Consider the following 26,876-nt stretch of genomic DNA (forward strand, 5'->3'; position numbering starts at 1 on the left):
GTTTTTTGTTTTGTTTTGAGACAGAGTTTTCGCTCTGTTGCCCAGGCTGGAGTGCAATGGTGTGATCTCGGCTCACTGCCACCTCCACCTCCTGGGTTCAAGCAATTCTCCTGCATCAGCCTCCCGGGTAGCTGGGATTACAGGTGCCAGCCACCATGCCTGGCTAATTTTTGTATCGTTAGTAGAGACGAGGTTTCACCATGTTGGCCAGGCTGGTCTCGAAGTCTTGACCTCAGGTGATCCACCCACCTCAGTCTCCCAAAGTGCTGGGATTACAGGTATGAGCCACCATGCCCGGCCCACACATTTTTAATTCTGACAAATGTCTCTAGGTTGGGTATTATCAGTCCATTTTGCAAATGGAAGTTGAGGCTAGAGGTTAATAGTTTTTGCCTGAGGTCTTGTAGCTAGTAAAAGTAGAGCTAAGATGCAAACTCAGCTCCGTCAGATTTGACAGTCTGCATTATTTCTGGCAGTTTCACACTACCTTTAGCAGGAAGCAGAGCAACATGCCCAAGAATTGGGTAGTCTAGGCAAACTGTCTTCTTACCACACCCTACTGTCCTGGTGACAGGCGGGGGGCATGGGTCACATCTGACCAACACATGTTCTGTCGGGCCAGCATAGAGCTTAAAAAAAACACTGAGTCAGTGTTGAAAATTGGGAAATTTCAAATATTCTGCCCTAACGATTCCCAAAGGCAATACTAGAGCAGCTGCCTCTTTAAGGAAGTGTAGTACATACCAGTCCCCTCAGCCCCCAGCAATCCCTAAAGTAGTCCCCAGCCCTGAGATTGCACTTTTTTTTTTTTTATGGTAAGAAATCTTTCTATGTGTGTGTTTCTACCCCAAATTGAATAACAAAATATAGGTTGAGAGGCTCTTGTTGCAAAAAAAAATGGTAAAGACACTTTGGGAGGCTGAGGTGTGGGGATCACCTGATGTCGGGAGTTCGAGACCAGCCTAACCAACATGGAGAAACCCCATCTCTACTAAAAATACGAAATTAGCCTGGCGTGGTGGCGTATGCCACTTGGGAGGCTGAGGCTGGAGAATCACTTGAACTCAGGGAGCGGAGGTTGCAGTGAGCCGAGATTGCGCCATTGCACTCCAGCCTGGGGAACAAGAGCGAAACTCCATCTCAAAAAAAGAAAAGAAAAGAAAAGAAAAATGGGAAAGATCATACTCCTTTGAGGAAATGAGAGTCTTGTATTTAGTTCCAGTGCTTCTCTGTCAGACGAATACAAGTTGTGTTGTCATTTTTCTCCCATGCTGTCTATTTTTCTCACAAGGAACTTGTTTGCTACCCCTTGCGGTTTGACAAGAATGGAGTAGGTGTGGGCAGGCCTCAGTAGGGAAAAGGAATGGCTCCAAACTCCCACACCATTGGGTCTTTGTGAGTAGGCAGGTGGGTGCCCTGCCAGGATAGGGCACAAAAAAGCCCTTTAACCCTTCCCCTTTAAACAGCCTGACTCTGGGACCCATGTGGATCCTGAGGTTGTGTGTCAGCTCTCTGTAGCTGCTTTGAACTGGACCCCAGCCACTCTGAGGGGTTCCTAGGACTTGCAAAGGGCCCCCTCCCCCGTCCTTCTCTGCCCACACTCTCCTGCTGATGACAAGTCCACTTCTACACGCTGCTTAGACACAGCACCCCCAGAAGGCTCTACAGGGATGAGGAGCTGAGGCGCCCGCATAGTGCAGCCTTCAAGGGGTTTCTGTGGCAGAAGTCCAAGGGTGGCTTAATTTCCTTGCCTTCAGACTTTCGGTTAAGGGTCATGGGGCAAACATTCCCGCCTCTGTGAATAGCTGGAGTTTCACGACCGTTGAAGTTTCTCTTTAGATCTTTGTTTCCTTCCCGTGAGTTCTGCATTTTCTTCCCCTGTGTGTGTGCTGTGGAGGAGAACGAAAAGAGGAAATGGCACAAAAGTGAACCTTGTTGGGTGGCTTTGAGGAAATCTGAGGTGCTGTTATGGGCCTTTGTCACTCGAGTTGTCAGTCTAGGTGTGTGTGTAAACGGATATAGAATAAACAAAGTCTCCAAGTGGAACAACTTGTTTTGGCCAAAAGAAGTGAGTTCAGACCGGGCGTGGTGGCTCACACCTGTAATCTCAGCACTTTGGGAGGCTGAGGTGGGTGGATCATGAGGTCAGGAAATGTAGACCATCCTGGCTAACACAGTGAAACCCTGTCTCTACTAAAAATACAAAAAAAAAAAAAAAAAAAAAAATTAGCCAGGCGTGTTGGCGCTCACCTGTAGTCCCAGCTACTTGGGAGGCTGAAGCAGAAGAATTGCTTGAACGGGGAGGCGGAGGTTGCAGTGAGCTGAGATCATGCCACTGCACTCCAGCCTGGGCGACAGAGCGAGATTCTGTCTCAAAAAAAAAAAAAAAAAAAAAGAGAGAGAAAGAAAAAAAAAGTGAGTTCAGAGGCCCACAAGTTTTATGAATGCCGAACCCGCTGCTTGAGGGGATCCTTTCTGGATAACTCTGGAATCAGGTTTGTGGGTGTGTGTTCCCTCAGGTGATGATGAACCCCCGTGTCAAGGAAGAGTGGGGTAATTGGTTATTAGCCAGAGCCAACAGGGAGAGGCCGAGCAGTCTGAGTATGGACTCAGCCAGATCCCTGGGCTTCATTTCTGGTTCTTCCACCACCTGTATGACCTCATTTTTTAAAACCTCTTTGTCCCTCAGTTTCCCCTGTGTAAGCTAGGAGTAATAACAGTACCTATGTCCTAGGGCTGCGAGGATTCACTGGCACGTCAAGTGCTTGTAGCAGTGCCTGGCATGGAGCAGGATGGACTGTGAGTTAGCTATTATTGTTGTTGTTGTTGTTAGAGCCCTGCTTCCTTTACTTTCAGTTTTACTGGGGAGAATTTCCCCCACATAATGTTAGAAGAAAGACCACAGGGAAGAAATGCATCTGAGCTCTGACCTCTGTCCGTGGAGTGAGCCATGGGCTGCTCATCTGGGTTGCCACGTGGCCATAGGGAAATGTTCTCCATGACAAATGCTAACAGGGTGTTTGGTGCAGCAGCAGCCTTGGAATTGGTGAGAACTGGGCCACAGCTTGTGGCTTTGAACCAAGGCTTTGGCTTTGTTGTTCGGGGATTAAAATCTCCTTTTTTAATCTGTGACTGACTGTGGAAAGGAGTTGGAATCCCCTAGCATTCGCGTGGATACAAACTCCACTCCCTTACGAGAGAGCGGACTGGTGTTAGCTGCGACACAGGAGTCCCAGCCTCAGCTGTGCCACTGCCTGGCAGGGGTTTAAGGCTAGGTCTTCTGGGCAGCCAGTGCCTCTTCTGTCACCTGGGAATAAGCATATCTAATAGGAATGTTGTGAGGGGCTAACAACATTTTATGAAAGCCTGACAGAGACACAGTGAAGTACAATGCCTGACTTGCACCTTAGTAGTAAAATCATAGAACAGATACATTGAAAGGCTTACTCTTTAACTTGGAAAAGTAATATAGATGCTGTTAACTAGTGTTTATTTAATATTTTGTAGTTCTTAAAAGGACCATCTGGTTTGATCTTTAAACTAGCAATGCAGGTTTCTCTTTGTTTACATTTGTTTCTATTGCCTTTTGGCTGCATGTCAGGAGAGGTACAGAAGTGAACCCAGGTTCAGGCCAGAAATGAGAACATGGAAGGACCTTCATTTTACTTTATCAGAGAGGTAACATGAGTTCTGATTCTTTATGCCCATAAGTAATTCTGAGGAGGGAGCACTTTAGAGATTGATAGCTAAGGTGTTCCTGGGAAGCTGAAGGCATCCATGGTGTCCAGGGAAGCTGAATGGAGGGCCAGTGATTCCCCTCCAAGCAGCAGGGCAGAGGTCCCCCCCGTTGATAGCCCTTGCCCAGTCCCCTCCAGCAGGGACAGGTGGGAAGAAGACAGGCAGTAGGCTTTGGATTCTCCCTCCTGCCCCAGGTGCAGACCCAAAGCTTCAGAGTCCATTCTACCTTCACCTAACCCTTCGTCCTTCTCCTGCGCTCCAGCCGGGTGTTCTGGTGAGAAGTCTATACCCACCACACCCTCACCGCATCCTCAGTGGATGGGCCCCAAGCCTGCACTCTCCTGCTCAACCCCTGCGAGGTTTTCTCTTCTTCCCATGTCCTCTGCGGCTTTCCACTGCTGCCCTTGCCTCCTGATCCTGCCTGCCTTCAACTTTACTGTATTCTGAAAGGTTTAAAGGGAGGAGTCTTTTATGACCCGCAATCCAAGGATCTGAAGGCATTGACATTTGGGTATATTTCCTTTCTATTTTGTTTTACTTTGGTTTTTTAGAAATTTAAAAAATTTTAACATTTTATAAACAATTCATTTTATGTTAGAATTTTAACATAGTTGCCATACTATGATTACAATTTATCATTATGATGATATCAAAAACATACCTGCATGCATATGTTTATCATAGCACAATTCACAATTGCAAAGATATGGAATCAGCCTAAGTGTCCATCAACCAATGAGTGGATAAAGAAAATGTGATATATATATACACACATCACATATATACACACACACACCATGGAATACTAGTCAGCTATAAAAAGAACAAAATAATGTCTTTTGCAGCAACTTGGATGGAACTGAAGACCATTATTCTTTTTTTTTTTTTTTGAGATGGAGTCTTGCTCAGTCACCCAGGCTGGAATGCAGTGGCCCAATGTCGGCTCACTGTAACCTCCACCTCCCAAGCGATTCTCCTGCCTCAGCCTCGCGAGTAACTGGGATTGCAGGCACCCGCCATCATGTCCAGATAATTTTTGTAGAGCAGGGTTTCACCATGTTGGCCAGGCTGGTCTCGAACTCCTGACTTCAGGTGATCCATCCGCCTCGGCCTCCCAAAGTACTGGGATTACAGGTGTGAGCTACCACGCCCATGAAGGCCATTATTCTAAGTGAAGTAACTCAGGAATCGAAAACGAAATGCCGTATGTTCTCACTTATAAGTAAGTGGAAGCTAAGCTATGGGTACACAGAGGCATACAGAGTGATATAATGGACTATGGAGACTCAGAAGGGGAGGATGGGAAGGGGATGAGGGATGAAAAACAACCTATTAGGTACAATGTACACTATCTGGGTGATGAGCACTCTAAAATCCTAGACTTTACCACTATACAGTTCATCTATGTAACAAACCCACTTGTACACCTAAAGCTATTAAAATTTTTTTTTTAAATAAAAAATATCATTGTATTCCCCTATGTCTTTATAAATATTTTTAATGACTGCATGCTGTTTTAGTCTTTTTTAGCCATTCTCTTAAAATATTAGAGAACTAAGTCGTTGCTCATTTTTTGATGTTGTACATCATTCCAATTTGAATGCACATAAACCTTGGAGCCCATTTCACATTATTTGAGATGGATTCCTGTAAAAATAATTACCGAGTCAAAGGTTTTCAATGTGGAAAGTTTTCTTTCTTACCATGAAAGCAACAAATTTGTATTGTGGAAGATACAAATTTGTAAAAAGTAAACATGTACCTCTATTGTCACCAACCAGTTGCTGTTCGTGTCATCGGGTTCTACCCCTCCAGGATACGTGTCCTCTTCAGGCTTGCTCCATCCGTGGCGTGGCCTGTGCGCTGGCAGCATGGCATCACCTGGGAGCTTGTTAGAAATGCAAAATCTCAGGCTCGCCCCAGACATATTGAATCAGAATCTGTCTTTTAACAAGATCCATATTCAAATTTCAGAAGTCTTAGTCCCCGAGGCCACCACCTTACCAGTTACGGTGGGCTGGCATTAATTACCTCTGATCTGTGACTATACATACAATTTTTCCTATTTCCCTGATATTAGGATGTACCACTGTGTCTATTTCCTACATTTTTCCTGTTTCCATACATTTTTCCTATTTCCCTAATATTGGGATGTACCACTGGTTTGCATCCTCGTATCTCCCTTAACGTAAGACCATCTAAGGACAACAGCAGGCTCCCCTCAGTAACACCGGTTCAGGGATCAGCAGGATCCCATCTCATCCCCCTGTGAGAAGCCCTGCTACACACAGCTTTATCTTGCATCTGTCATTTAACATAATACCATCAGCATTTTCCTGTTACCTAGTTTTTCTCTCAATAATAACAAATTTTATCTTTCATGGCTGCAGGTGGTAGTCCATCTTATGACTGTCTCATAATTCATTTGACTCATTCCCTAATGTTTAGACATTAAGTTGTTTTGATTCTTTTGGAGACAGGGGAGGGTGTACTGTGGGCTATTACAAGTATGCCGAATTTACGCCGTAATTATTTCCTTCAACCCAGATTATTTTCTGATGATGAATTACCAGAGTGCAGCCACTGGGTCAAAAGGCGTGAACATTTTAAACCCTCCTTAAATGCCCCAGGAGTATAGGAAGTGCCCTGACATTGTGCCCTCCCAGACACTGGGTAGTGTGGTCTGTAGACAACTCCAGGGAGCAGGGTCATGCCTCATTCGCATCACGCCTCCAGGGCTGGTGTAGAGCCAACTCTGAGGGTCACTCTAAGGGGACCTAGGGGAATGGAAAGGAAGTGACAGAAGGATGGGCAAGCTGCCCGTGGTGGTGGTGCTCCTTTCCTCCTGGCCTGAGTCCTCTGTCACAGTAGGTGTCACGGACCAGGCAGCAGCCTTCCTCAGGGTGTGTCCACAAAGTTTAGCCTTTCCTCCTGGCACCCATCTTCCAGTGGCTTGGGAGCTGGAGCCGGCGGTGGAGGCCTGAAATGACTATTCGGTGAGTCTGGAACCTGCTGGACCTGATTGCTGCCAAGCTTGTTTTTGTTTCATGAGTCTGAGACTGTTAGGTTCTCTAATACTTCTTTCCTCTCACCAGCAGACCAAGAACCTGATATTAAGTAAACTTTATTCTGAAAGGTACACTCAAACAATTTCTTTTTTTTTTTTTTTGAGACTGAATTTCACTCTTGTTGACCAGGCTGGAATGCAGTGGTGTGTTCTCGGCTCAATGCAACCTCCCACCTCTCAGGTTTAAGTGATTCTCCTGCCTCAGCCTCCCAAGTAGCTGGGATTACAGGTGCCTGCCACCACACCCACCTAATTTTCTTCCTCTTCGTCTTTTTGGTTGTTGTTGTTGTTGTTGTTGAGATGGAGTTTCGCTCTTGTAGCCCAGGCTGGAGTGCAATGGCGCGATCTCAGCTCACCACAACCTTCACCTCCCAGGTTCAAGTGATTCTCCTGCCTTGGCCTCCTGAGTAACTGGGATTACAGGTGCCTGCCTCTATGCTCGGCTAATTTTTTTTTTTTTTTGAAACGGAGTTTTGCTCTTGTTGCCCAGGCTGGAGTACAATGGCGCGATCTCGTCTCACCATAACCTTCACCTGCCAGGTTCAAGTGATTCTCCTACCTCAGCCTCCAAAGTAGCTGGTATTACAGGCATGCACCACCATGCCCACCTAATTTTTTTGTATTTTTAGTAGAGGTGGGGTTTCTCCATATTGGTCAGGCTGGTCTTGAACTCCCGACCTCAGGCAATCCACCTGCCTCAGCTTCCCAAAGTGCTGGGATTACAGGCGTGAGCCACAGTGCCCGGTTGACAATTAAATTTTTAAAAATTGAAACATCAGTATTGTATATGTGATTAAGTCATAATTTGAACTTTGATGCCTGGAATACATTTTTCATCCTCCTTAAAAGTTTTTGGAGTAAATAAGTGAATTAATATACAATGAGTTTGATTCTGTTGCATTATTTACATATGTTAAATGTATTTTTGTTTGTATCATGACATAATTAAAACATTTAAAAATGAGTATCAAACTCTTAGCCATTTATATTAACTATTTGACATGGGCAACAGAAACGCACACTGCTGTACCTCCTGAAAATTCATGTGATTAATTGATGCTGAATTTGTCCAGTAGTATGTCTTTTGGGGGGCATTTTTAAGTATTTAAAAATTTTCGAGGTACATACAGTAAAATGCACAGATCTTAAGTGTTTAGTTTTGATAAATGTATGCACCTATGTAAACAACATTCCTGTCAAGACACAGAACATTTTCATGCTTCAGGCAGTTCTCTCATGCTACTTTGCAATCAGTCCAGAGGCACTTGCTGTTCTGATTTCCAGCACCATAAATGAGCATTGTCTGTTGTTCAACTTCATATAAATGGATTGTGATACATAGTAGACAAACAAAAGTGGCTGCTTTTGTTCAACATAATGCTTTTGAGATTTATACATGCGTGACTCTGTAATTCTTTATTGGTAACTAATATTACATTCTTTGAATATACTCTAATTTAGCCATTCTCCTTTGATGATCACTTGGGTTGTTTCCAGTTTTGGGCTATTGTGAATAAAGCTGCCATGGCTGAGCATGGCAGCTTATACCTGTCATAGCAGCACTTTGGGAAGTCAAGGTGGGAAGATCACTTGAGTCCAGGATTTCGAGACCAGCCTGGGCAACATAGCAAGATTCTGTACCTTAAAAAAAAAATTGTTATTAGCTGGGTATCATGGCAGGCACCTGTAATCCCAGCTGCTAGGGAGGCTGAGGCATGAGAATTACGTGAACCTGGGAGGCAGAGGTTGCAGTAAGCTGAGATCGTGCCACCGCACTCCAGCCTGGGCGAAACAGCGAGACCCTGTCTCAAAAAAAAAAAAAAAATTGTTAAAAAAAATAGCTGCTATGAATATTCTTGTATGTCTTTTTTAAAAAACAGCTTTATTGAGGTATAATTTATATGCCATAAAACCTGTTCATTATGTACAATTCTGTGGTTTTTAGTAATTGATAGGTTTGTGCAGCCATCACCATAACCCAGTTTTTGACTTTTTGTCACCCCCAAATTTCTCTCTGCCAGTATACAATCAGTTCCCACCTCTAGCCCCAGACAACCATTGAACTTCTGTCTCTTGCCTTGTCTGGGAAATTTCAAATTAGAGGAATCTTGGATTATATAGTTTTTTGTGTCAGGCATCTCTCACTTAGCACAACATTTTTGAGGTTCATCCGTGTTGCAGCGTGGATCAGTAGCTTGCTGCTTTGTATTGTTGAATAGCATACAGTTTTATAAATATACTACATTTTATTTATCCACTCAGCAGTTGATGAACATTTGAATTGTTCCCAGGGCTTGGCTGTTATGAATAATGATGCTATGAACGAGGTAATGTTGCTATCTACAAGTGTTAATATAGACCTTATTTACATTTCTCTTGAGTAGATTTGTATGGGTATAATTGTGGAGTCATGTGGTAAGTTTATGTTTAACTTTTTAAGAAACTGCCAAACTATTTTCCAAAAGCGGCTGTACAGTGTTAGAGTCCCACTAACAGTGTTTGAGGGTTCTCTACATTCTTGCTGACATTTGAAATTGTTACTCGTTCTTATTATAGATATTCCAAAGGGTATATAATGGTGTCTCATTGCAGTTTTAATTTGCATTTCCCTAATGACTAATGATGTTGAGTTCCTTTTCATGTGCTTATTAGTTACTTGTATGTCTTCTTTTTTATTGGATATTTGATCTATATTGATATTGTTATAGATATATATCATCTTCGACGACATGTCTAGTTACACCTTTTGCCCCTTTTTTTTTTTTGAGATGGAGTCTGGCTCTATCGCCCAGGTTGGAGTGCAGTGGCGCGACCTCGGCTCACTGCAACCTCCGCCTCCTGGACTCACGCCATTCTCCTGCCTCAGCCTCCCGAGCAGCTGGGACTACAGGCGCCCATCACCATGCTCAGCTAGTTTTTTTTTGTATTTTTAGTAGAGACGGGGTTTCACCGTGTTCGCCAGGATGGTCTCGATCTCCTGACCTCGTGATCCGTCTGCCTCAGCCTCCCAAAGTGCTGCCCCATTTTTAAATTGGGTTATTTCTCACCACCCTCTTACTGAGGTTCAAGAATTTTAAGATATATATCTAGATGCAATTTCTGTATCAAATATATGGTTTGGGGCTGGGCGCAGTGGCTCACACCTGTAATCCCAGCACTTTGGGAGGCCGAGGCCAGCAGATCACCTGAGGTCAGGAGTTCAAGATCAGCCTGGCCAACATGGCGAAACCCCGTCTCTACTAAAAATACAAAAATTAGGTGGGCGTGATGGCATGCGCCTGTAATTGCAGCTACTCTGGAGGCTGAGGCAGAAGAATTGCCTACTCTGGAGGCTGAGGCAGAAGAAGAACCCGGGAGGTGGAGGTTGCAGTGAGCCAGGATCGCACCACTGCACTCCAGCTTGGGAGATAGGGCGAAACTCTGTCTCGAAAAATAAAAAAATGAAAAACAAATATATAGTTTGAAAATATTTTCCCCAAACCCATGACGTTTTCCCTAATGGTGCCTTTTAAAGAAAAAAAAAGTTTTAAATTTTGATGAAGCCTAAGTTGTTGATTTCTTTTATGGTTTGTGTTTTTAATCTCATATCTAATAAATACTTGCCGAACCTTATACAAGTCTTGTGGACATGTTTTGTTTTGTTTTTGAGATGGAGTCTCACTCTGTCACCCAGGCTGGAGTGTAATGGCACATTCTCGGCTCACTGCAACCTCCACCTCCCAGGCTCCAGTGAATCCCTTGCCTCAGCCTCCTAAGTAGCTGGGATTACAGGTGCACGCCACCATGCTCGGCTAATTTTTGTATTTTTGGGAGAGACATGGTTTCACAATGTTGACCAGGCTGATCTTGAACTCCTGACCTCAAGTGATCCGCCCACCTTGGCCTCCCAAAGTGTTGGGATTACAGGCGTGAGCCTCTACGCCTGGCCAACATGTTTTAATTACTCCTAGGTAAATATCTAGCAGTAGAAGTACTGGATCATAGGATAAGCGTATGTTGAAATGCCACACTATTTTCCAAGGGGATATACCATTTTACACCTCAAACAGCAGTGTATGAGAGTTCTCGTTACTCTACATCTTTTCTAATATTTGGTATTGTTGGTCTTTCTGATTTTAGTCATTCTGATGAAATTGTATGTCATTGTCATTTTAATTAGCTTTATCCTGATAACTAATGATGTTGAGTACCTTTTTGTGTGCTATTGACCATTTGTACATATTCTTTTTGGAATGTCTTTTCAAGTGTTTTGCCCATTTTTGTTTGAGTAGTTTGACTTTTTGCTATTCATTTGTAGGCACTCTTTATATATGTAGTCTGGTAGTCTGGGCACAAGTCTTTTGTTAGATACATGTGTTGTAAGCATTTTCTCCCAGTCTGTTATTGCCTTTTCATTTTCTTATGATGAACAGAAGAATCTAATTTTAATGACTTCACTTTATCAATTTTTTTTCTTTTATATTTGGTGCTTTTTGTGTTTTGTTTGAGACTTCTTTGCTCCAAGGTTGCAAACATATTCTCCTTTGTTTTCCTTGTAGAGTCTTACATTTTATAGTTAGGCCTGTGATCTCGCCTGAGTTAATTTGTGTTAATGATGTGAAGTGGGGTTAAGGTCCTTTTTTTTTTTTTCATACGGTTATCCAGTTAGTCCAGCACAATGTTTTGAAACGACTTTCCTTTCCTGCATTGAATTGCATTGGTACTTTCTTATAAATCAAGTGGACTGGTTTGAACTCTCTTCTGTCAACCTGTTTGTTCTTAAGCTCATTGTCTTGAGTTCTGTAATTTGTAAGTCTTGAAATCAGGTAGTGTAAGTCGTCCAACTTTGTTTTTGACTATTCTGACCCTTTGTGTTTTCATATACATTTTAGCATCAGCTTGTCAATATCTTTAAAAAAGAAAAAGGCCTGGATTTTGATCAGAACTACATTGAATCAACTAATCTGGGGAGGATGACATGTTAATAATATTAATCTTCTTATCCATGAACATGGCATATCTCTATTAAGGTCTTTAGTTTTCTTTGGCAGTGTTTTGTAGCTTTTAGCATTGACATTTTGTAAAAATTTATAAATTTATAAAAATTTATTCTTATTTTATGTTTTTGAGTCTATTGGAAATGATGTATTTTCCTTCATTTTTCAGTTTTGTTGCTATATATACCAATGTGGTTATAAAAATTGACCTGTGGTCTTACTAAATTCATTTATTAATTCCAGTAGATTTTTTGTAAGTACCTTAGGATTATCAATATACATAAATGTCATCTACAAATAGTTTTATCTTATCCTTTCTAATCTGTATGCCTTTCTTTTATTTTCTTGCCTTACTGAATGGGCTAGGATATCCTAAAATGTTGAGTAGAAGTGGTAAGGGCAGATATCCTTACCTTGTTTCCAATTTTAGGGGCAAAATGGTCAGTCTTTCACACTTAAGTATAATCACAGCTATAGATTTTTCACAGATGTTCCTTATCAGGTTGAGGAAACCATCAGTTTCCTACTTTGCTGAGAGGTTTTTATCATGAATGGTTGTTGAATTTTGTCCAAAGATTTTTCTGCATCTCTCAAGATGACCATATGCTTGTTTTCTGTATTTGGTAATGTGAATATATTTATTTGTCATCTGTTGGCACTTTCTCCTCACCTCAAATTAGGGAAAAGACCACAGTTACCCTTTTTTTTTTTTTTAAATTACTTAGCTTTAACACTTGAATATCTTAGCATTGTTCATGGAATATAGGTTCAAGAACATGATTTAGACAGTTTGAATCAGGCAATTTCCATAAAATATTTTATAAACTAAAAAGCAACGTGTGTGTGTGTGTGTCGAGTTATTTGGTTTGAGAGCCCTGCCTGCCTAACAAACTTATCTTAAACTCTCATCATTAGTCTCATGCTTAAAAAAAAAAAAAAAAAAAAAAAGTCTCATTTAAGTAGAGACTTGAGGCGGTTGAGGGAGCAAGCTACGTGAGTGTAAGAAAGAAGACCATCCCAGGCAGAATGGTCTTCTGAGACACAAGTTCAAAGGCCCTGAGGTCCCAGAGGTATCCAGAAAACTGTCTCTTCAAAATTGCTTTTGCCTGACATTGAAGCAGACAGCAGGAGCTAAGAAAAACATCATCACCTTCTGGCAGAATAGAAGGACTGAGCTGCTCAGGTCAAATCACTGTGGTAAAATATACCTAAAATTTACCATCTTTACCATTTTTAAGTGTACAGGTCAGTGGCATTAAGTTCATTCACATTGTTGTGCAACTGATACTACTATCTATGCATCTTCAGAACTTTTTCATCCCGTGCTGAACACCTGCACCCATTAAACAGTAACTCCCCATTCTCCCCTTCTCCTAGCTCCTGGCTACTATTTACTTTTTGTCTATGAATTTGATTACTCTGGGTACCTCATATATATGGAATCATATGATATTTATCATTTTCTGTCTACTTATTCACTTAGTATAATGTCTTAGGGGATTCATCCACCTTTAGCATGTATCAGAATTTCTTTTTTTTTTTTTTTTTTCTTTTTTTTTGAGATGAAGTCTTGCTCTGTCACCCAGGGTGGAATGCAGTGGTCTGATCTCGGCTCACTGCAACCTCTGCCTCCCAAATTCAAGGGATTCTCCTGCCTCAGCCTCCCTAGTAGCTGGAATTACCGGCATCTGCCACCATGCCCAGCTATTTTTTGTATTTTTAGTAGAGACAGGGTTTTGCCATGTTGGCCAGGCTGGTCTCAAACTCCTGACCACAGGTGATCTGCCCACCTTGGCCTCCCAAAGTGTTGGGATTACAGGCGTGAGCCACCATGCCCGGCCAGGATTTCATTTCCTTTTAAGACTCAATAATATTCTACTGTATGGCTATAAAGTCAATCTTAGGAAATGTGTATGTTATATTTCTGAATCCTGAGAGAATGGAAACAAAACAGGTAGAATGGTAGTGGGGCAAGCTGGCATAGGTCTGGGATACTGTTATGAAAGACTTATAGGAGTACTGGACCTTGGCTGATTGGGCAGGCTACCCCTGACAGTGTGATGGTGAAAAAAGGGTCTCCTTTAGGTGGTTGGTCTGGTTCAGTTTCTCAGCAATGATGAATAACCATGGTTTCAGAAAGCATGAAGAATGTCATAACCTCTCTGGTGGTTGAGTCATACAAGGAGCCACATTCAGAAGCCAGGGATGGAGAGTGGGGTCTCAGGGACTATTGAGCACAGATTTCTGATGGCTACTTTCCAGATCATTGTATGCTTAAGCCCTTTATTTTGCTTAAGAAAGCAAGCTAAAGGACATGATAGTCATTGAGAACCAGGAGGCAATCTCTAGTTCAGTTGTTCTTTTAAAAACTCTTTTTAGGCCGGGCACAGTGGCTCACACCTATAATCCCAGCACTTTGGGAGGCCGAGGCAGGCGGATCATGAGGTCAGGAGATCGAGACGATCCTGGCTAACACGGTGAAACCCCGTCTCTCCTAAAAAATACAAAAAAATTAGCCAGGTGTGGTGGCGGGCGCCTGTAGTCCCAGCTACTAGGGAGGCTGAGGCAGGAGAATGGCGTGAACCCGGGAGGCAGAGCTTGCAGTGAGCCGAGATCGCACCACTGCACTCCAGCCTGGGTGACAGAGCGAGACTCCATCTCAAAAAAAAAAAACAAAAAAAACAAAAAACCCCACTATTTTTAAACCTCTTCTGTAAGCATGTTTGCTAAGCAGTCAGCCCATAAGTATCTGAATAACTTCTGTTCTTATAATCCTTTATCGCTCTTATTAATCCCATTCCCATATTTGTTGATTTTTTAGATATATTTCTATTTATTGATATTGTTCTTAAAACTCAGTACCTGGATGAGTAGTACAAGGTATGCAACTCCTTTCTCCTTAATTCTAAACCTTACACTTGTATTAATTATCTGTTTCCATCAAAATGATGACGAGGTGAATACATGTGTCGAATTTGCAGTCAATAAAATACAGTCACATTGTCAGGGAAGGTTATGTGAAAATATACATCACCAGAATACTAATTTATAAGCAAACATAAGGCATTGAGTAAAAATTCGTGGTAGCTTTATAGAAAAATGAATCGTGTCAGTGTAACCTGATTTGTTTTCAAGAACATTTTAAGGATCTGGAGGAAGCAAGAGACATAGTCGTCACTTTCTCATGCTATTGATTTCATTATGAATGACATAATCAACAGCAACCCGGGGAAACAGATCAGCTCACATGATACCACAGTTAGATGGTGAGAGGGTGACACAGAGACATTATCAAGGATATGGTTCCAGCGCGAGAGGTCAGTCTGGGAACCGTTCTGTTTAATCAGTTTTAATCCATAACTGGTGGCATATTAGTATGTTTGTGAGAAATACTAGAGACAGAAGTCAAAATAACCTATATTAATGGGGTACAGTATTTATAAAATACTGGATAAAATCAAATGAAGGTGAATTAATTTTGTAAGGAAGAGGTTCAAATTGGAGAATGATTGGCGTCGTGCCTATTTTTGGCAGAAAAAGCCCAGGGGCCGTGGTGAATCACAAGGTGGTTGAACCATCACAGTAACTATAATGTGGGTATATGCAAAATACCACATTTCATACATCAGTGCTCTAGTTAATACTTGTATGAGACTAAAAGCAGGCAAATGATACAGTGAAGTCATTTCGTAACTGGCAATACCAAGACTTCTGAGAACTATGGTTAGCTTGAGTGCATACTATGTGTGTGTGGCATTAAGTACATTCACTATGTAAAGAGGACCTTACAAAATGTATACAGGAGCTGCAGGAGAGCAAAACAATTATTTAAGTTGAGACATCTGGTCAAGATGGCACAGGGGTTCAGGCTCCAAACACCTAGCAAAGGTAGTTATAATATAAAAAGGGTAACCAAATAAGTATAACTGGGCTATGGTCATTCTAGTTACCTAGAACGTAAGTTGAAATACAAAGGGGTAAGCAGGCTCAAGCTGCAGGCCTCTCCAGCAGAGGCAACCAGGAACTCAGGTTTTTTAGAATAAGGGGATATAGCTTTGTGCAGTGGCCATTTCATAGCCAGTGAAGTTTATCTGAGACACTTCCTAATGGAAAACTTTTCTCAGTACCCTGCCATGGTGAAATATGGTTGGCACTGGCAATTTTTGAGACTCTGTGGAGGCTGAACTTAAAACTAAAAACATTAAAAAAAAGAGAAGATGGGGATGTAAAAGTATCCACATGAGCTGAGACCAAGGAGTTGGAGCCAAGCTCCAGGGAATGTAAATTGGGAGAATAACCAAGTTTCTCCCATACCTCTAAGAAACACTGGCTACACTGAAATCAGAGATTGCAGTGCCCTCCCTCCCAAACCTAAGAAAGAAGGCTGGAAAAGATGGTTTACCTGAAAGGAATGGGCTTCTGGAAGTTTCAGAGACAAAGACGCAGCTTCAGAACCAGAAGCTGAGCCATGCTGCTTTCTTGGCCCAGGGCCTGGATCCGCAGTGTCGCTGATACCACAACTGAGCAGGAACACCAAGTGGCGTTTTGAGACCTGGTTTGGAAGAAGTCCTGAGAGGCCAGGTGGAGGGACTGAAAGCTGTCTGGGAAGAGAGAGAGTGGGGAAAGATACAGCAATCGAAAACTCCTACTCAAAGTAAGCTTGCAAAGCAAAAGTTTAAAATACATGAAGACATAGATGTAGAGTTGAAAATTTGTTCAAGCAAGACACGAATTTACTAAAAGTGAAATTAGCAGTTGGAATTCCTGGAAATGACAATAAAATAAGTATGTTTAGAATTCTTAAGATGAATGAAGTCTTGCAGTAGATAAAAATTATGAAGTAGAAGTAAGGGAGAGGGATAGGAAAAAGAACCAGTTAGAACAGTTTTGTATTAAGTAAAATGGGCTAAAATGCTTTAAAAAGATAAAAAATGCAATGGGTCAAATCCAATATGAACTTACTTCTCTTGTGTAGCAGGCCTGGGTGGGTATTTCAGGCCACTAGGTGGCTGTCCCCTCAGGGACCCAGCCGACGGCACCCACATGGGTTTCAGAATTGCTCTGCTTTCCCACAGGAAGTGGGTGGTGGGGAATAAGCTAGGCCAGAAATGGTCTCCCTCGTGTCTGCGCACGCCCCACCGGCCATACCTAATTGCTGGGGAGCCTGGGAAATAGAGGTCAGCCACGTGCCTGGGAAAAAGAAGGGAAGATAAAATGGAGAATAAGTTTCTGCCATACCTCTAAGAAACAGATTTCTCATCAGCAATAGAACTGAAAACACAAGAGAGTATTATCTTCAACTTAGAATTCAATACCAGTTAAACCGCCATTCAAAAATGGTGATCAGCAGTCCCTATGAAAGAAAAATTGGCAATATCTAACAAAATTATATAAGCATTCACCCTTTGACCTAATGGCCCCACTTCTAGTAATTATTCCAGAGGAAACACCCTCACAAAATAACTAAGAATATGTACAGAAGGTTGTTCATTGCTACAATATTTGCAGATAGAACAAATTTGGAAACCTATATGTCCACTCATAGAACTCTGGCTGAATAAACTATAGTATATCTACATAATACAGCCATAAAAACAATTTTTGAAAAATTAAAAAGGAAGATAGCTGTTAACAAAGATGAAGTGCTTTCTAGGATGTTTTAAGGGGCAATAAAGAGTCACAAAAAGTATATCTAATGTGCTACCTTGTATTTAAGATGGAAAGGGAAATAACCACACATGTACACACACACACACACACACACACACACACTTATTTTTGTAGAAAGATGCACGGGAACCATAAACGAGAAATAAATGATAGGGGGTGGGTAGATATTGGTGGAGGAAATAAGTATGGAAATGAGACTTTTCTGAGCATACCTTTTTTATATAGTTTTGATTTTGAACCATGTAAATATTTTATATATTCAATTATGTAAAATTAAAATGAAATAAAAATAATGAAACAAAGGAAATCCTGTCATTGAATGTACAAAGAGAAACTAATAATCAAAACACTATATCAAATTGATTACATAGATACAAGGAAAGAATTCAGATAACTTTTTAGCAGAGTACTCAGACTATACAAGCTTAGTGGAATATAGTCAAGGGACAAAAAATATGGAAAAATGTTAGGCTTTATTTACATGGTTAATTGTTGGCAATGCTATCAGTGTAGTAACTCTGAAACTACTTAATATGTATTGTAGTTTGAATCAATATACTAATGTCATTGGGACCAGGTTCTTTTTTGTTGTTAATTTCTTCAATGAAATTCTACATTCAGTCACAAGAGTTGGAGTCGGCTTCCTGCTGGGACCCTTCCTGATCCTTTAAGTTGATCTCTAATTTGCTATTAATGTTGCTTCCTGCCCTTTTATTTTCTTCAACTTTTAAGTTCAGGGGTACATGTGCAGGATGTGGAGGTTTGTTACACAGGGAAACAAGTGCCATGGTGGTTTGCTGTATAGATCATCCCATCACCTAGGTATTAAGCCCAGCATCCATTAGCTGTTCTTCCTGATGCTTTTCCTCTCTCCACTCCCCACTCTAGCAGGCCCAAGTGTGTGGTGGTCCCCACCATATGTCCATGTGGGAACCAGATTCTTGCTGTGGGAGATGATCTTTCAAGTATGTATTTCACTATTTCACAAACACTGAAATAAGGTGAGGAAGAATCCTGTGATGGTAGCTTTGCTTTGGAGGTATCAGTGTGCCACCCAGATTCTAGTTTCAAAATACCATATTTTACTAAAAAAACAGGGCTCCATGAAAAAAATGACCCCCAGAAGTACAACGTGCCAAAGCAGTCACGTGCTCAGCAACTGGGAAGGTAAATGATATATATGGGAGCCAGCCTAAAGGAACCCTGCCTGACAAGATGATTTGGAAAATTTTAAGCATTCAAAAGAAGAATGATGGCAGTGAATTATAACACATTTAATAAAAATAAATCAGGCGGGGCGCGGTGGCTCAAGCCTGTAATCCCTGCACTTTGGGAGGCCGAGATGAGCGGATCACGACGTCAGGAGATCAAGACCAACCTGGCTAACCTGGTGAAACCCTGTCTCTACTAAAAAATACAAAAAGCTAGCCAGGCGAGGTGGCGGGCGCCTGTAGTCCCAGCTACTCGGGAGGCTGAGGCAGGAGAATGGCGTAAACCTGGGAGGCGGAGCTTGCAGTGAGCTGAGATCCAGCCACTGCACTCCAACCTGGGCGGCAGAGCAAGACTCCGTCTCAAAAAAAAAAAAAAAAAAAAAAAAAAAAAAAAAAAAAATCAATGAATCCATAATGTATTTCTAGAAACAGTTGCCAGCTCATGAAAGCCAAATGAATCTTAGAATTAGAAAATTACTATTTTACAACTCCCACTATGGTGATTAATTCAGGCAAGGATGATAAACGTATGCTAAAACTATCAGGTGAAACTTTGTTATGCAACAGATTAGTCTAACAGTCTCAAAGTATTAATTATAAAGGGAAAAGGTCCTCTACAATAGGAAAATGGACGAGGCGAGGTGGCTCATGCCTGTTAATCCCACCACTTTGGGAGGCGTAGGAAGGATAATTGCTTGAGGCTAGGAGTTCAAGACCAGCCTGGGCAACAGCAAGACCCATCTCTACAAAACAATATTTAAAAAAAAAAAATTAACTGGGCATGGTTGTACACACCTCTATAGTCCTAGCTACTCAGCAGGCTGAGGTGGGAAGATCACTTGAGCCCAGGAGTTCCAGGTTACAGTGAGCTATGACTGTACTACTGCACTCCAGCTACAGCAACACAGTGAGACCCTGTCTCAAAATAATACTAATAAGAAAAAGAAATATGGCAAACACCTCCTTAATCAAGTGACCTAACTTCACATGACCAGTAATGAGATATGACATAATGGGATGTATCATCTAGATAGTTTTCTTGCCAGAAATGTTTAATATTGAGAAAACAATTAGACAAATCGAGATTATATGATATTTTACAAGATAACTGACCTGGACTCTTCAAAAATGTCAGTATTGCTGGGCATGGTGGCTCACGCTTGTAATCCCAGCACTTTGGGAGGCCCAGGGGGGTGGATTGCTTGAGGTCAGGAGTTCGAGACCAGCCTGACAACATAGTGAAACCCCAACTCTACTAATAACACAAAAATTAGCCAGGCATGGTGGCGGGCACCTGTAATCCCAACTATTGGGAGGCTGAGGCCGGAGAATCGCTTGAACCTGGGAGGCGGAGGTTGCAGTGAGTCTAGATGGCGCCACTACACTCCAGCCTGGGTGACAGAGTGAGACTCTGTCTCAAAAAAAAAGAAAAAAAAAGTCAGTATCCTGAAAGATAAACAACACCACATTATCCAAAATTAAAAGAGACTAACAAGACATGACAAATATGTGATCCTTGATTGGATTTTGTATAAAAAAAAAAAAAAACTCTAACAACATTGGGACAGTTTTAATATGGACAGTGTATTAGATACTATACCATTTAATTTAATTTCATTAAATTAATATTTATGGGACAGCTTTTAATTAATGGGACAGTTTTAATATGGACTATGTACTAAATACTATATAATTTCATACATAAAATGATGATATCATAGTCATAAAAATGGCTATCCAATTATAAGATAAATCATCATAGGAAAAGTTTGAAAATACAGAGATAAAGTCTTGTAAGACCACACTAAGATAACCATCATTAACACTTTGGTATATTTCCATCTAATCTACATATATTTAAACAAAATTGAATTGTACTCTACATGGTTTTTATGTTCCTTCTACTTGTTCCATATTATAATTATTGGCAAGTCTCCATTAAATAGTCCTCAAAGATATTCTTTTAAATGGTTATATACTATCTCTGTCCATTTTCATATTTTTAAATTTCAAGGCCATGCACGGTGGCTCCTGCCTGGAATCCCAGCACTTTGGGAGGTGGAGGTGGGAGCATCGCTTGAGGCAGGGAGTTTGAGACCAGTGTGGGCAACATACGGAGACATCGTCTCTATGATTTTAGAATAAATAAATAAAAATAAATTCCAATTTTTTTATTTTATGAGGTTTAGTTTATGATATTTTATTCAATCAACCTGCCATCCGTTTTAAGACATCATTATTTTATGTGTCACTAAAAAGAAAATGATCCTGAGGTGGGTGTGTCGGGCCCTGCTGGCCTAGCGGCAGGAGGGGGACGTCGGCTCCCACTACAGCCCTCCAAAGAGCTCTGCGCCGTGAGCGCCCCTCCCCCACATCCCTGGGGTCCCCCTCTCCAGGCAGGAAGATGTCCAAGACCCCTGCGGCGGAGGCAGCAGCGGGGTGACAGTGATGGCCCCGGGCCTGCAGATAGTGGAGCAGAGGGGTCCAGGGAGGTGCAGCACCGACGTTGGGGAGAATGTATGTCGTGGCAATCAAACATCTTTTCCTACGCGAGCCTGACAGATACTCTGGAATGCGTTCCAGCCTTCAGGAGGAGAACTCCGTTACACGTCACAAAGTCAAATGCCAGGGGAAGCCATTAGCTGGAATCCACAGGAAACAAACGCAACATGGAGCACGAAGCCCAAGCACAGAAGATCAAAGACGCCAGGAGAGGACCCGTGGCACCTTTTCCAAACCAAAAATGTGAAGCAGCAGAACTTCCAAAACCTCCAGCCTCGTCTTGTGATTCCACCAATGCAGCTGTCGCCAAGCAAGCCTTGAAATAGCCCATCAAGGGCAAACAGGCCCCTGAAAAAAAACCTCAAGGAAAAATTGCAAACTCACGGATTTCTACCTTGTCTGAAGGAGCTCCAGAAAGAGCAAAGCGGAGCTGCAGTTTGAATAAAGGGAAAGAATAGATGAATTGATTGAAAGCAGGAAGGAAAGAAGGAGTGAAGACTGACCTCATCGATGACAAAGGCTGAGTGTAAACACCAGAGGCAGCTCTCCCGTGGCGCCTTTGTGGTAGAAAAGCACGGGAGCCTCACGGAGATCACCGACACCACGGGACCCCTCCACGGTGGATCTCCGTGGATCTTTGCAGTAGCTGAGATCACGCCACTGCACTCCATCCTGGGAGGCAGAGTGAGACTCCAGCTCAAATTAAGTAGATGACTGACTGAATGAATGAATGAATGTTACAGGTTTCCAAGGTGGGCTGAAACAGATGGCTTTATGTTACCAAAACTTTTACATTCTAGTTGTTTTTGTGCTTTTTTTTTTTTTTAAATACAAGTTGAACGTTTTGTGCTTCCCATGCATGCAGTCAAAAACTCAGCATAGGCCGGGCGGGGTGGCCTGTAATCCCAGCACTTTGGGAGGCCGAGGCGCGCGGATCACGAGGTCAGGAGATCGAGACCATCCTGGCGAACACGGCAAAACCCCGTCTCTACTAAAAAAATACAAAAAAATTAGCCGGGCGTGGTGGTGGGCACCTGTAGTCCCAGCTACCCGGGAGGCTGAGGCAGGAGAATGGCATGAACCCGGGAGGCGGAGCTTACAGTGAGCAGAGATCAAGCCACTGCACTCCAGCCTGGGCGACAGAGCGAGACTCTGTCTCAAAAAACAAAAAACAAAAACAAAACAAAAAAAACTCAGTATACAGGCCAGGCGCGGTGGCTTACACCTGTAATCCCAGCACTTCGGGAGGCCAAGGCAGGCGGATCACTTGAGGTCAGGAGATTGAGACCAGCCTGGCCAACATGGTGAAACCCTGTCTCTACTAAAAATACAAAAATTAGCCAGGCGTGGTGGCATATGCCTGTAATCCCAGCTACTGGGGAAGCTGAGGCAGGAGAATTGCTTGAACCCGGGAGGTGGAGGCTGCAGTGAGCTGAGATCCTGCTGTTACACTCCAGCCTGGGTGACAGAGTGAGACAGTGTCTCAAAAACAAACAACAACAAAAAAGAAAAAAAAAAAAAAGCTCAGCACAGGATTAGAGCCAAACGCCAGGCGAGTCTCCTCTCTCCAGTGGAAGAGCTGGGACGTGTCCCCCACACCCGCGATGAGGTATGAGGAAGACGCTGTCTCCCAAAGGCTTGGACGGGATGGCTCCAAGCTCTTGTTCTCCTAACATCTGGACAGGCGCTCTTTGAAGTGTATGAATATATTTTTATAAGGTTTGGCAGTAAACTTGTCTTCAGTGTGCTTTCTCGAAAGCTTAGTGAGCCCGTGGCCCTGAGCACGGGCCGGCATAGATTTCCTCCTCCACCCACTGCCTCTTTTCTGGGCACCTGGAAGCATCAAGGTGTGAAGTCAAACCAGACGTGTATGAGGAAAGTGTGGCTTGCCTTCCCTGCCAGGCAGAATTTCCTGAAACTGGGCTAATTCTTTGTAGAAATGTGAATGCTGAAAATATTAAAAAATAATAATTGAAAAAACCACAGGAAACAACTTGCATGTACATAGGTCTTGAAGTGAGTGAAGTGGCTGTGTTTTCTCTTTGCGGGTGGGCATTGCTTTTGTTTTTGTAGAAGAGATTGAGATGATACTCTATTCTAATCAAAATTAGAGATTTGTAGTGGGACCAGAAATTACGTACCTAACACTCCTGCCAATTTTCCCCGCGTCCTGCTGGGTTGAAAGTTCCAGAGCTGCTGTCAAGGCCTCGTGTTTGTCAGACACCCGCGCCTCCTGTGAGATCGTAGCCATGAGCTGGGGGTGAGTCCACAAGCCCACATCCCCCAACCGGAACTATGCACCCAGGTGTGCGGGCAGGGCCGAGCCCCCCAGGAATCCAGGATAAGGCCAAGGTTTTCACCAGGATTGTCAAGGCTGGAGGAGTAGGTGGCTGCCTCGACCCTCCCTACACGGGACCCATTCTTTTTTTTGGGGGGGAGGGGGTGGGCAGAGTCTTACCTGTCACCCAGGCTAGTATAGTGGCATAGTCTTGGCTCACTGCAATCTCCACCTCCCAGGTTCAAGCGATTCTTCTGCCTCAGCCTCCTGCTGGGACTACAGGCGCGCGCCACCATGCCTGGCTAATTTTTTGTATTTTTAGTAGAGACGGGGTTTCACCATGTTGACCAGGCTGGTCTCAAACTCCTGACCTCGTGATCCTCCCGCCTTGGCCTCCCAAAGTGCTGGGATTACAGGCATGAGCCACTGCGCCTAGCTACACAGGACCCATTTTTACTGAATGAGACTCGGGAGTCGTGACCTGGTGTCTCCTGCCCACCGTGGTCCCAGGTAAATCTGAACGGAAGCAGGTATGAGAGTCTGTCCTCACCTTCGATTCCCCCACCCCACCCTGGGCCTCACAACAGTGCTACCTAAAAAAGTCTCTTCCCCCAGTCACCTGCTAACCTGGTGAATGGTCAGCAGAAGAGGATCCGACAGGAGTGTAAATGTGAGATAGTATCTTGGTTGTACCTGTTTGTGGTTTAGCTTTGTATTTAAACAAATAAGGAAATAAACTTGAGAATTATTTGTCATCATAAAGTTGAAACAAAATTATTTAAAAAAATAAAATTTTATTTTAAAATAAAATAGCTAATGAATGTCGTACATTACAATTACATTTCCTTTCTAAACAACTTTTTTGTTTTCCTTTGAATTGTCTGTCTGCTTTGTTTTCTTATCACTAATTCAACCACAGATGCTTCTCTATTGTGTAAATCTTTTGGTATGTTCAAAGATACTTGGAATTTCTGGCCTCCTGGAGAAATTTCTCCCATAGCCATGTGCCCTACTCTAATTTAGATTGTGCACTCTAGATCTGATGCCTAGATAATCTTCACCAACCTCGGAATCCTCGCATTGTACTATACATGGTTTTTCTTCTCTTCTAACGCATCCCATTTCCTGCACTGCGTGTATTTCTCTCCTAGTTTATTATTCCTCATTCTGATGACGTATACCTTTCTTTCATTGGCTTCCTCAGAACTTCATGTGAGTAAAATAGTTTTGAGTACGTGGCTTCATTTTATACCTACACTTAATTGACCATTTAGTTTAGTGTAGAATTCTATGTTGTAAATTTTCTTTCATTAAATATTGAAAAGCTTTTTAAAGTAAACTAAATACTTAAATTGTTTGTATAGTTGAGAATTGTACCAATTTGTAGACAACTTGTTTTTTTTCCTTAGTGTGTTTAATTTTTTGAATACTTAATACATTCACATGTTTAGGAGAATGTTCATAGTAGGGAAAAAAAATGTACTGAAGTCTTCATCTCATTCATGACCCCATCTGCAAAGTTCCTACCCCTGTAACCACTGTCTTTAACTTTTTTTTTAAGAGATGGGGTCTTGCCCTGTTGCCCAGACTGTACTCAAACTGCTGGGTTCAAGCGATCCTCCTGCCTCAGCCTCCTGAGTAACTGGCATATAGGCAGGCACACATGCCCAATGCTAACTTTTTAAGTGTCCTTCCAAGGTTTCTTCATGTATATGTAGAAGATTACTTGACGCTATTCTTTTTCTCCCCCCTCCCTTGTTTTTTTTTTTTTTTTTTTTTTTTTTTTTTTTTGAGACAGTCTCGCTTTGTCGCCCAGGCTGGAGTCCAGTGGCGCTATCTTGGCTCACTGCAAGCTCTGCCTCCCGGGTTCAAGCTATTCGCCTGCCTCAGCCTCCCAAGTAGTTGGGACTACAGGCACCTGCCACCACGCCCAGCTAATTTTTTTGTATTTTTAGTAGAGACGGGGTTTCACCATGTTAGCCAGAATAGTCTTGATCTCCTGACCTCGTGATCCACCCGCCTCAGCCTCCCAAAGTGCTAGGATTACAGGAGTGAGCCACCGCGCCTGGCCATTTCCCCCCTTTTAAAATGCAAATTGTAGCGTATTTCTTGCTGTATGCTGTGTCTTGCTTTTCCCCTTAACAATGTATCTTGGAGACATGTCCATATCACTACATGGAGAGTTCTTGATTTTTAAAAGAGAGCTGCATAGTATTGCACTGGATAGATGTGCCATAATCTACTTAATGGTTCCCTATTGATGGACATTTAAGTTTAAATAAGTTGTTTAAGTTATTATGTAGTTTCCAGTCTTTTGTCATTTTAAACAATGCCTCCGTGAATACTCTTATAAACACTTAACTTTTGCACACATGCAGGTAAATCTATAGGATAAATTCTTAGGAGAGGAGTTTTTGGCTCACAGGACATATAGGTACGTTTATAATTTTGATAAATATTGCCAGGTTGCCTTTTGCAGGAGTTGCTCCGGTTGTATTCTTCAGCCCCACCAGTGGTTATGATACCTGTTTATTCCAAAGCCTCACTAGAGATACTGTGTGGACAAATTTTGGGGTTTTGCCTATCGTTTATGAGGTAAGCAGTGTAGCTTAAATTTCTATTTTTTCTTTTATACTTTTTAATTAATTTTTTGAGAGTCTTCCTCTGTTGCCCAGGCTGGAGTGCAGTGGTACAATCATACTCACTGCAGCCTCAACCTCCTGGGCTCAATAAATCCTCCTGCCTCAGCCTCCCAAGTAGCTGGGACTACAGGTATAGGCCACTATGCCCGGCTAAGTTTTGTGTTTTTAGTAGAGAAGGGGTTTTACCATATTTCCCAGGCTGTTCTTGAACTCCTGGACTCTGCTTCAGCCTTCCAAAGTGCTGGAATTACAGGTGTGAGCTGTCGTGCCAGGTCTGTTTTTTTTGAGTGATGCTGATCCTTCTTTCATATGTTTAACAGCCCGTTTATCCTCTTTTGTGAATTATCTCTTCAAATCCTTTGTTCATTTTACTATTTCAATATTGATATTTTCATCTTGTTTGATTTCCAAGAGCTCTTTCTAAATTAGATTAATATTTTATCATGTTTTTTTCCTCTAGTTTGTTTTCTTTTGATTTTGCCTATGCTTTTTATGCAAAGTGCTATTTTTATTTAGTTGAACTTATCAATCCCTTAGAATTGAAGGCATCTCTGGCTTCCAGTGTTTCCAAGAAACCTGACCCCATTCCCATGTCACCGCCTCTCAGGTAAAGAGCAGGAACTTTGCTCCAGTACGCCCCTTCCATGTGACCTCTCCAATCACAGTCCCTCGCTTCCCCCAAAATGACTTCACTTTTATAGTAATCAGTCACTTCTTTGCATTTACAAGTTTTACCACCCAAATGCATATCTTTAGAGACTCCAATTAGTCTTACCTTAAAAAAAAAAAGTT

The 26,876-nt window shown here is 42.3% G+C and overlaps 2 protein-coding genes and 2 pseudogenes across 3 annotated transcripts in view; 3 read left to right on the forward strand and 1 right to left on the reverse strand.

The window, feature by feature from the left end:
• LOC105465893 (uncharacterized) overlaps positions 1 to 26,876 on the forward strand; it is a 46,672-nt gene that overhangs the window by 4,085 nt on the left and 15,711 nt on the right. The gene's annotated exons all lie outside the window — the stretch shown is intronic.
• On the reverse strand, positions 1,663 to 19,810 carry LOC139360809 (uncharacterized). The gene is made up of 6 exons (XM_071088869.1): positions 19,776 to 19,810; positions 16,744 to 16,971; positions 16,184 to 16,382; positions 5,517 to 5,626; positions 2,931 to 3,136; positions 1,663 to 1,889 (listed from the first exon to the last, which is right to left on the reverse strand). The coding sequence occupies exons 1-6, from the start codon at positions 19,808 to 19,810 to the stop codon at positions 1,663 to 1,665; spliced, it is 1,005 nt and encodes a 334-aa protein (XP_070944970.1).
• On the forward strand, positions 15,833 to 15,961 carry LOC139362098 (U4 spliceosomal RNA; annotated as a pseudogene).
• LOC139361916 (N-lysine methyltransferase KMT5A pseudogene) lies at positions 17,093 to 25,207 on the forward strand (annotated as a pseudogene).

This window comes from Macaca nemestrina, chromosome 2 (genome assembly GCF_043159975.1).
Source record: "Macaca nemestrina isolate mMacNem1 chromosome 2, mMacNem.hap1, whole genome shotgun sequence".
NCBI lineage: Eukaryota > Metazoa > Chordata > Mammalia > Primates > Cercopithecidae > Macaca > Macaca nemestrina.